This window comes from Belonocnema kinseyi, chromosome 2, assembly GCF_010883055.1.
Source record: "Belonocnema kinseyi isolate 2016_QV_RU_SX_M_011 chromosome 2, B_treatae_v1, whole genome shotgun sequence".
Classification (NCBI taxonomy): Eukaryota; Metazoa; Arthropoda; class Insecta; order Hymenoptera; family Cynipidae; genus Belonocnema; species Belonocnema kinseyi.
Window position 1 is genome coordinate 144,327,519 of NC_046658.1, and position 11,855 is coordinate 144,339,373.

Genomic DNA, 11,855 nt, shown 5'->3' on the forward strand with positions numbered 1-11,855 from the left:
GAGTAAGGGTGCTGGGGTGAATGTGCAATTGTAGGAGGGCGAGTTTCTGAAAAAATTGTTTAATTTGGGGAGGATAGAAAGAGACAGGAGAGAGTGAGTTGAGGCTAAATGTCAGTTAAGAGGGTAGTTTCATGTTGGTTATGCACAGTCCACAACGGAATTTCGGAAGAAGGCAGAGTGTGTTAAGTAAGAAGAGTGAAAAAGTAGGGATATCAATAGCAACGGGAGAGAAGGTAGCGGTGTAGATGAAGCAAGCAGTGAGAGAAGTGCAGATGAGACATTCACTACGCCTTTGCATCCCGCACCATCTGTAGAATCGAGACGAGGAAAGGTTTATAGACGCAGGAGGCCCACTAACTTAGAAAGGCTTGGGTCACAGTGTGCCCACTCCTATAGGAAAAGTGGCGAAAGAATTGTAGTAATTTCTACATCCCCCAGATGGCACTCTTGTGAGTTCAGAATTCAAAATCAACTTGAGCAGACGATTAAAGTTCTCTCGTCTGCTTACATTTGCTCAAGTCCACTGTAGCTGCAAGAATTATATATCTTTTTCGCGATGAATTTGGATCCACAATGGATTTTCACCGATAACACAAAGTAAAAATGGAACCAAATCATATCGATTATCGACCAAATGCAATCAAATGTTAAAGTCTGTTGGAATCGTTCTATGATAGATTGATTGCATTTGATCGATGATAGATCTTATTTTTTTCAATTGCCGGTTTGTTTTATTGGTTATTATTATACATATATTTATTTCAGAGAGAGAAGTCAACATAACCTACAAATTAAGGTGAGAAGGGAAGGGGGGTCGTTGCTGTAGATAATAGTTCTTGCTACGTCCGCTAGGTGGTGCTAATCTTGCATTTTGCCACAATCTATAAGTACCCCCTCTAAATACATGGGAGTGGGCACACCGCGGCTTGGATCAAAATCGGAGAGCTCGGGGTCGAGGGATTTGTTGCATAGGTCGCAATAGTCGGCGAGCGCGATTAGCAACAAGAGCAACCATAGTGAAGGGGAAAAAACGAGGGATCATAAAACGAAAAGAGAGCAGGTGGGTGAAGAGGCTGAGAGGGGCAATGACGTTAAAAAGGTAAAGCTAAAAAAAAGAACGCCGGAGAGAAATAAAGATGAAGGGGATATATTGCAAAGTTAGAAGCCCTTATAAAATGATTTAAAGAAGGGATTTGCAGAAGGTTGGATGAGACATTCGCAAGACTGAATGATATTAAGAGACAAGAGGAAGTAGTAAAAGACATGATAAGAAAAGTAAGACGAAAGTGGGAAAAATGGGATCAATTATGGAATGAAGAGAAAGAAAAGGTGCGCAATAAATTGGAAAGTATAGAAAACAGGCAGAAAGAGAATGAGGAGGTTAGGAGAAGGGCCTCGAAACTGATAGAAGAGAGGGTGAGCAAATTAGAACTAAGGAATAAATCTCAGGTGGGAGAGAAACGAAGTATGGAATAAGTGAGAGACTTTGAGGTGAACTTGGGGAGTGAGCAGGACAAACTGTATTCACCAGCATATGCAGATGACGTAGTGCTACTAGCAGATGATGAAAGACCTATAAATTTCTTGATGAGAGTGTTTGAAGAATATGTGAGAAAAAAGGGTTTAACAATCAAAAGTGAACAAGACCAAGATGATGTCTTTCAGAAATAAAATGGGGAAGATTAGAGTACGAATTGAAGATACATATCGTAGTGGTAGAGTTGGTTGATGAGTTTCGCTACTTAGGATTTTGTTTTGAAACGAGATAGGGAAGCGAGCTGCAGGTTAAAAAGAGATTAAAATGCTCGAGTAAAGTAATGGGAGAATTATGGGGTATATGAAAAGAAGGTTCAAGAATGACTGAAAGATGAGTGTGCCATAGTTTGATGTATTAGTATGGTCAGTGTTAAGCTATGGTGTGAAAATCTTGGGATGGAAAGGACACAAGAGAATTGAAAGTTTGCATGAGAGATTTTTGAGATGGGTTTTGGAAGTGATTTGGAGTTTCCCAAGGTATATGCTGAGGGAAGAAATACGACGAGAAAACATTTTGGTAAGGCATGTGAAAAGAACCTGGAACTTCGAAGAGAAAGTAAGAAAGGGAGAAGAAAGCAAAATTGCACAAGCGTGTTCCTGCTAGGTCATAGATAAAGAGAGGAGGGGTAACGTGGACGTTCAAAATGGGGGGAGGAGAAATATGAAATAAGGCGTGATTGTGGTATACATGAGAAGGTTACAGAGTGGTAGGAAATAGAGAAAGAAATGAAGGCAAGGTGAGGAAACATGGGGAAACATCGCAGATTCCAGGTACAACAGCTGGTATAGTATGGTTGAGGGGCATAAGTGTACAGGGGTCAAAGGGGGAGGGAGAGTACAGAAGAGAAAATTAAATGGATTCTGAATGAAAATGGTCAGGGGGAGAAAAGGATGAAGAAACTAGAAGATCTGAGCAAGAGAGCTGGTTGCACAGGCTAGTTAGAAAAAAAGTCAAAAAATGATTCCGAAATTATATTTTGGACAGGAAATTAATCTTCTTGGTTGGAAATTTAACTTTCTGGTCGAAAATTCATCTATTGAAATAATTTTTTTTTAGTTAAGAATGCAGTTCCTTGGTTAAAAATTTAATTCTTTTCATCTCTTTTTATCATAATGAATTTACAGTGAAAGCATTAAATCTTGCATCCGCCATCTGTTAGAAACTTATGGAAGGTACAAATAACAACATTTAATTTGTCATAAAAAAATATTGAGGTAATTAGCATAGTTAAAAAGTATTCTATCCGTCAAATTGGACCAAATTGCACACATTATACAAAATTTCATTAGAATCTGTTATAAGGAATAGCCTAAAAATAGGCAAAAATACTATCTCCTGTGCAAGTCCTCTAAAAGATGCCTTTCACAGGAGGAAGACGAAAGCGCAGAATCTAACGAATCCCACTCATCCGATATTGCGTAAGTATGAAAGTGCGTTGGAGTGAGAGAGTATAAAATGGGCGACAAAGCCAAAAAATGGGGGATAGGATCTCGCAGCTGAAAGGCTCGCATCAGAGCACGAGAATTGAAAAAAGAGCTCGAGGATTCATCCTCTTTCTCTACCATTCGAAAAAGTCGATAGTTGGAATTAGTATAAAATGACTAGTTTCCTTGGAACCAGTTATTTTGTAGTTCTTCTGAGTATCCAATAAACATCTAACCAGGCCGATTCATCTCCTGACTTATTTACAATTTAAAGATACTCTGAGACTAAACCGACTCGAGATATTTTCTGAAGCGACATTTTATATTTTTAGAATACTTTTAAAGCCCCTCTGCGATTAAAAAATTCTCCTCGAGAACTTTAAATTTTAATATTTGAAAAACGCACATTCTCTATGAGAATCTTTGAAAATAGAATTGCATCGAACTTCTTATAATTTTTCTGTTTATATTTGCGAACGACGTCGAAGGTTTACCTTCACAATTTCCCAGTCAAATAAAACTGAAGAACTATAATTCATAAATCACTCTTAGTGCTTTGATCTAGCAGATACGTTTACCACTCTACCTATTTCGGAAGTAAGAAGTTGTGAATTGGAATGACAAAGAGTTAAATGCACATTGAGATAGAGAGAGAGAAAAAATATCTCCTTTAATATTTGAAAGGACTTAGAGTCCAGATTGTGTCTAAATTTTGAGATACCGGAAATCATAAATTCCTTAAGGGTCGGCTTTCAAACGCTCTTCCTAGCGCCTGCGCCTTCTTAGATTCTCTATATTTCGGAAAGAGACTACCTGCAGTCAGAGGGACAGCAATATTGCGTCTTTCTTGACGAGTGGTTGAAATACAAAATTGAACAAAAATCGAATGATAAAATAAATTGTTCGGGTCATTGAAGATCTCATGTAAATTTGAATAAAATAATTAAAACTCTAAGCGTGTAAGCTGTAGCCTTGATTAGTTTAGACGGCTAGAGTTGCTAATGATTATAAAAAAATAATTCAGATTGAATATCCTAGGTACGAAGACTTATAAATAAAAGAAATTTCGTTACGAAATATATTGAGCGCAGGGCATAGAGATCCCCGTGTAAAATTAGGTGACCTTAGGCTTTTTGAATAAAGATAATGTGTTTGAAAATTAAAAATTTGTATATTCTTCACGGGAAATTAATATTTTCGTTAAAAATGCATCATATTGAATGAGAATTAAAGTACTTGGATCAAAGCTCGAAAATGGAAATGCTTGGTCCAAAGTTAAAATGCTTTGTGAAAAATTTACTTTTTTTAATTAAATTTCTTTCTGGTCGAAAACGTATCGTTTTGAGTTAAAAACTCTGTTATTTAATTGAAAGCAGTGATTCTGATTTCTTAAAAACGTGAAAAATGAAAAAAATGTTAAAAACATTTTCAAAGAAAGTTGTCGAGCCTGGATTTTTATTCAGATTCTTAACTTTTTTTCATAAATTAACAAATGTGACGAAAAAATTTAAATTTTCTTCTTTTTCAGACATTGACAAAACTTAAAGATATTCCACCAAGATATGAAAAAAAATTATAGTAAATGGAAATTTCACTTCAGATAATTATTTCAAATATTATGAACAAATGCACTATCCAGGTCCTTTTTCGGTCATTTGTCAATCCACTTTTTTTTAGTCTTGTTCCTGCTAATTGGGAACTTGGTGGTGATTTTATCGACAGAATTTATGAAATAATTACAAATTTTACTCAAATTATCACAAAATTATAAATTAAAAGGGCTGAAAATAAAAACTTAATTATTTCGTTAATAGATCTCGATTCGTGCATTTTTTTACGAACTTCAGCTTAACTAACATAAAATTTATGAACAAATCATAAATGTTCCTACATTTTTTTATACTATTATCAAAAATAATAATATCAAGAGGCATTTTCTTATTTGGCTTATTCATAAAAAAAATGAAAAATAAAATCAAAAATCAAGCTTGACGGCTTTTTTGAAATTTTGTCAATTTTTTCTTCTGAAAATTTTTTTGTTCGAATATATCAAAATCAGGGGGTCATACATAATTTTAAACAAAAAAGTAAATTTTTTCCCACTTTGCAGCAAGCCGACTGAAACCCGATGTCGCAACGTTTGGACAAGTTTAGACATAACTACGAAACGCATGAAGAATTCTGAAGTTTTCATGGCTCAAATTGAAGACAAGGTTTAAAGATTATGTCCCCTGAATTTTATACTTTTGTCGATTTTTTTTTAATTTACAGCACGAGTTGAATTTGAGGTTCAAAATTATTGAAATTCAACAAAATAGGGCAGGGGAGTGGTTGTTATTGGAAGAGTAACTTTACAAACCTAGATAACATTCAGTACGTTTCCTAATTATGAATTAAAAATTAATTAATACACCCCAACAAGAAAATCCAATTGTTTATACAAGAAAGTTGATGCTTCAATTTTACATTCTCATCGGAGAAGGTATTAGATTTTTGTAAAATTTAACCCACCTTTTAGTGTCTTAAATGGATGTTCAAGTTCGTTAAACAGCCATTTTTGCTGGAAAATCAAAAATTTAGAGCATTTTGAAAATTTTGTAGACACCTTTTTTTCATTTAAAAATTCTATGATTGAATATTAGTAGTACTGAAAAATACGAATAATTTATCTAAAGAGTTTTTTTTACAATTTTCAAAATCCCCCAAAAAAACGAGCGAAAGTTAAAATCGTAAGCAATACAACGCACGCTTAAAAAAAAAGTCAGAGGGGAAAAAACTTTGCATTTGGAAACCCTACAGGATTATCGTAAAAACTTATTAAAATTTTACAGAAGAATTGAGAATACAAATTTTGATTACAAAAAGAATAATTAAAAATAAAGAATGTCATTTTGAAGAAAATTGTGCACTAACAAAAGATTAAAAAATTGTTATTATTCACTTTTTGATGGGAAGCGCAGTTTTTTGTAATGTTCGTAAAAACAATATTATGAAAAAATTTTGTTTAATAAAATGTTATTGTTGCTGGTGTCCCTTTTCAGATTTTTTTTTATTTTAAATATATTTTTATAACAAGAGTTGATGGCGTATCTAAAAATGATTTGTAAGAAATCTGTAGATCCTTTTTGGGTGAATGTCTGTGTCTTTTCATTTTTCTGAACGTAATTTAGAAAAGTTCAAACTTCTGACAAAATGCAGTGCGAACCACGAGATACCTGATGAGAAGGTTTGCGTTAAAGCTGAAGTAGATTTAACAAGAGAGAATTTAGAATCACCAAATCACAGTTGTCGATTCTTTAAACTTAAATTTGAAAAATCCTGCGCTAATTTTTTTTTGGAATTAATTTCTTAAATGGAAATTCAGCTGCTCAATTAAAAAATTAATGTATCTTTTTTAGTTACATGTTCAACTATATAATTCAAAATTTATCCATTTTGTTTACAATTCGTCTTTTCTAGTAGAAAATCAGTCTCCTTAGATGAAAATTCCTCTTTTTCAATAATTCAACTAGATATTTAAGAATTGATGCTTTCGTTCAAGATTGATAATTTTATTTATAAATTTATCACCCTGTTTGAAAATGTAGGCATTTTAGTGAAAATTTTGTCTTTTTAGGTAGAAAATTAATCTTATTAGTAAAATGTGCCGAAATTTTTTACATAATTTGTGCACGCGTTTTGAACGTGAAAATATATTAAAAAAATTATATCATACTCAATAGGCTCTAGATTTAAAATTAATTTCTTTTGTTAAAAACTGCTTCTGTAACTTAAAAATCAACTAATACTATTTGGCTGAATATTCCTCTCTCTTTTGAAAATTAACAATTAATTTCGAACTTAAAATATAAGTGCCTTTTTATTAAAAAAAGAGCTTTTACCCAAAAATATGTTTGGATTTTCTTATTGGGTTTCAGTTATAAATGTTATATAAGTTCCTAAAGTTATTTCTATTAACCCCCACCCCCCTTTTCCCGCAAAGACCTAACGCAGTTTCTGGAAAGTAAGGCCAGGCCATTTCTTTCAGGACTACATCACTGATTATAAATATTAATTATAACATTATAATACACTCACATTTGAAATTCAAGAATCCCACGAACGTGAAGATTGGAATAGCAGAAGTAATTTTCATTTCTTATAATTGTCAGAATGACCGAGAAATAAAACAGTAAACTGATTTAGAAAAATTGTTCCTGAGGCGGCACTTTATAAATGACGACTAATCTTTACGACATCTGCCACGTGTTATTTAATCTTAAAAGTTTATAGAACGAAAAACAGAAGATTGTTATATCAGATTTCGCAATGTTCCCTATTTGCTAGATTTAATAACCTTAGTGATGTCTGGCTGTTCTTATATTTTTCTGCCTGAAACGTAAAAATGCAAACAAAGATAAGGAAATTTACATTTTTTAAACAAGGTTTTTACAAGGTGTAATAAAAAGAAATAAATTAATTTCCTCGAAAGTCGGGAAAATAATAAAAACACCTTGATGATACTAAAATTATGATTATATTTTTTCGTATTATAGAAATTTTATAACATTAAATGATAAATGTAACCATTCTATTTTTGTTTGGCAGCTTATAATATTTAGATGGACATTAAAACAACTTATTTTGTTAAAAATACTTTTAACAAAATTAAAGTATGCCTAAAAGTAAAATATTTGTTGGGGAAGACCAACAAAATTTCTATTTTTGTCAGAACAATTAAAAATTAATGAAAAGCTTGATTTAAATAACAAATCTTTCAAAAATGTTAGGTTATCAATGAGATTCTAATCATTTCACACCCAATTTTATCTAGCGAAATTTATATTATCGAGAAAAAGCAAAAATAATCATATTTTGGTTTGATTAAAGTTGAACTTACCTTAAAATTAAGTTTCAAAATGTATTGTACAGAACAAATTTAATTCTATAGGAGATTCTATTATGTTTCATATTAATATATTTCAATTATTTTAACGAATTTCACATATTTTCAATTGATTATAATATTGATAAGTGGATTAATTTTAAATTTCAGAACCGTTTAATTTTTAATACAAAAGCACGAATATTCCCAAGGAAAATTTAAATGTTTTAAAAGAAGTTCGTTTTTAAGTGAAAAAGACGATTTCTATATCACAAATGAATTATTTTTATTCCACAAGGATGAATTTTTTTACAAAAACGTTTACATTTTAAACTAAAAATATTATTTTATAAAGTAGTTACATTTTCAATAAATATTTGTAAATTTTTTACAAAATAGTTGAAATTTTTACCAAATGACAGAATCTGATAAACAAAACGAAAATTTTTCGGAAGACAGTCTAATTTTTAACAAAAACGTTTATATGAAATCAACAAAGATAGAAAAATAAAAAATAAATGGAAACCACAAAAGATATATTTTCAAACTAAAAGAAAAATTCTTAACAAAAAAGTTGACTTTCTTACCAAAAAGACGTGAATTAAACAAAATATATGAATATTCAACAAAAGAATTAAATTACTAACAAAAATCATATTATTATATTATTATGATTGTTGAAAATGTTTGTTTTCTTTTTTACAAATTTTTGACCAAAAATGAAAATTTAACAAAATATAAAAAAATTTAGCAAAATTAATAAATTTTTAATAAAATAGCTGGATTTTTAATCAAATAGTGAAATTATTATGTAAAAAAGACAAAATCTTCAGATAACAGGTTAATTTTTAAGCAAAAAATATAACTAACAACAATTTTGAATTTAATATTCTACGAAAACACAAATTTTTCAACAAGGCACATGCATTTTCAATAAAATACCTAAATTTTTCACAAAAATAATATGCATTTTTTAAAAAATATTTATATTTTTTAACGAAAAGATCGATTCTCTACCGAAAAACACACGAAGGTGTACACTTTAAACCAAATAACGCATGAAATGAAAAGAAGTGAAGAAAAGAAAAATATTTCTTTTTAAACACCCTACGACCTACAAGATTATCATAATAATTTGTTGAATTTTCTTAAAAAATTTAAAATTCTAAATTTGAGCCCCAAAAAAAAATAATGGGAAATAAAAAGTTACACCTTCTAATTCACCTATTGACTATTTCACTATTTGGTTGAAGACTTAATTCTTCTGTTAAAAATTAAACTATTTGTATTGAAAGATTACCTTTTTTGATAAAAAAATTCAACTATCCCGTGTGGAAAAATGGAGGGGGCCCCCGTCAGGGCCCACATGGATTGCCCTGATGCCTTGTGGAATTCATGAGGGCAATCCAGGCGTGGTCCCTTATAGAAACTACATGCTAATAAAATTTGTGTCCAAAAAATTAATTTTGAAAAAAATCATTGAATCTTCAAAGAACAAAGAAAAAATTCCTTTGATATTTAACTGAGCAGTTGACTTTTTAACTAAAGAGTTCAGATTTTTAAAACAGTAATTAAATTTTCAGCTAAAAGGGTCAAAATTTACACTTTCAACAAAATTAATAAATCTTCAACTAATTTGTAGAATTTTCAACAACACAATATAAATCCCGAATTAAAACTATAATAGTACACTTGCCAACCAGATAAAAATTACTTTTAACCAATAATCATTGTTTAGAGTAATTCAGTTAGAATATAAGCAAGAAACTAGAGAGAGAGAATACTTCTTGACAGCAGGGGAAAAAAGGAGAATTCAGAGTTTTTGGTCAGACCTCCATCTTCCCTAAAGTAGATAAAGTACTTCAAGGACGGCCAAAAACGAACCGTTGAATGAATGATACGATCCATTGTTAAATGAAATTCAATGAAAATTACAACTTTCATTTTAAATTATGTTTCAATTTAGGGGAAAAATCTGAACAAATGTATAAAAATTAATTTTTGTTAATAAAATAAAAACATTTTTTTTTAATAGTACCAATTTCAAACTTGTTCGGATGTGCTTGAAATTTATCGAGTAAATATAATGAGGTTGATTTGTGTTTTATTCAATTACGGGGAGGTAATAAATAATTTGAAGTTGCGCTACTTCAGTAAATATTCCCATAAATTATTTTCATGTTAAATCTAAACTGTACCATTCTTGTAGATTCATTATTATTTCTTCACCTTCGTCAAAACCCTACAAATAATTATAATTAGCAAGAAAGCTAACCAATTTAAAAACGGTTTATGGTTGTATTATACGATTTACAAATAATCTTACATTTTTTCGTTTAATTTTATTTTTAAAAAGAATAAAACTTTGAACTTGGTTAAGAAAATTTTCTTAAAAATAAAGAAACAAAACTATAATTATGAATTTTTAAAGAAAATTTGAAAAAATTTCGAAAAGAATTTAGATTCTGACTCAATATCAAAAATTTTCGAAAAACGATTATAGTTCATATCTGAAACAAGACATTTTTCAAAAGAATTAAAATTTTACTTTGAACGGGGGATATTTGAAACAAGAAATTTTCCGAAAGAATAATAATTTGAATTTGTCAAGTGGAATTTTCAGAAATAATTCTGACTCTGATGTGGATCAGGGAATTCAAAAAATGAAATTTTAGTTCGGATCTGAAACAATTGTTTAAAAACTTTATTCTTCTGACTTGAAAGAAAAAATGTTTGAGAGGAATTATAATTTTGATGTGGAGGAGGGAACTATAAACAAAATAATAATAATTTATATTCGAAAAGAAAATTTCTGAGAAGAATTATAATTTTTACTTGGTACAGAGAATTTCTGCGAAGAATCGCAATTTTTACCTAATCGAAGTAGAAGAATAAAATTTAGATAGTGGTCAGTTATACATTAACAAACAACTTTTTTTCAAATATTTTTTAAGATAAGTCTGTCTCGCATTGTAGTTTAAGATGTATATATAGTACCAATGTATTATTTTTTTAGAGCTGTATAATATATATTAGTTTAAAATTCATACAAAAATGAGGTATGTAATAAATTTGAATGTTAAATAAAAGCAGGATATTTTGCAACACTTGAATCTTTATTTAACCAATAATGAGGTAATTGCGATGCTTGTAAATCACCATGTCACCTCCGCCAAGTTATAATCATTTACATGTGATTTTTCATAAAAATGAAGAAATAAGAATCACTTGCACAATCAATCTAATTTCCCTTGCTTTATTTACGCCTCGTGTCTATGTTCACTAAAAATATTTATTTAATGTTCTACGAATTTTGATTAACAACAGCTTATTTCATTCTTTAATTTATTCTTCAAGTTTCTATTTCTCACGTTTTCATTTAATACTGTTTAGGAAAATTTCAACGTAATTCATTCTCAACAATTATTTTTATAAAAAAAGTCGAGTTTTCAACAAAATACATGACCCTTAAAATAAAATAAAAATTTCTCACAACAAAACAGAATAAGCTTTTAACCGTATTTTTGAGATTTAAGCCCAAGAGGCGAATTTGCAAATACGTATATTAAATTTCTAGCAGAAAAGACTAATTTTTAAGAAAATAATACATTTTTCAAAGAGAAGAGATGATTTCTCAAAGTAAAGTAAACTGGTCGATTTTTCAACTCAAAATAAACTTTAATTAAGAAATAATTATATTTTCTCATTAAATTCTTCTACTGGAGTTCACGATTTATAGTTGAATGTTCAGTATAAAAGCTGTAACTTTTAATTAAGTCTTGCGTAGTTACATTTTTAGAGAGAATAATAAATTGACTTCAGAATGGTTATGCTTTTGGTCTAAAAATTTAATTTTTACCCAGGAATATTAAATATCTGCCAAAAGTTGAATTTGCAATCAGTTGATTAATTTTTCAACTTAAAAAGATCAGCTTTAACCAGAATTTTGGGATTCAATATTTGCGTTTTTAAACAAGAAAGATTTCTTTGTCAACCGAAAATGGAATAGTAAACTTTCTAGTTACAAAAA

At 29.9% G+C, this 11,855-nt stretch overlaps 1 protein-coding gene across 2 annotated transcripts in view; it reads right to left on the reverse strand.

The window, feature by feature from the left end:
* Window positions 1-7,116, reverse strand: part of LOC117167850 — a 37,702-nt gene extending 30,586 nt beyond the window's left edge. Inside the window, exon 1 of one of the 2 annotated variants that reach the window (XM_033353057.1) lies at window positions 7,039-7,116. In XM_033353057.1, the coding sequence (XP_033208948.1) occupies window positions 7,039-7,096 (58 nt within the window). In that variant the 5' untranslated portion in view covers window positions 7,097-7,116. The remainder of the gene's footprint in view (window positions 1-7,038) is intronic. The other variant, XM_033353058.1, reaches the window with a different exon arrangement.
* Between the last annotated feature and the right edge of the window lie 4,739 nt (window positions 7,117-11,855).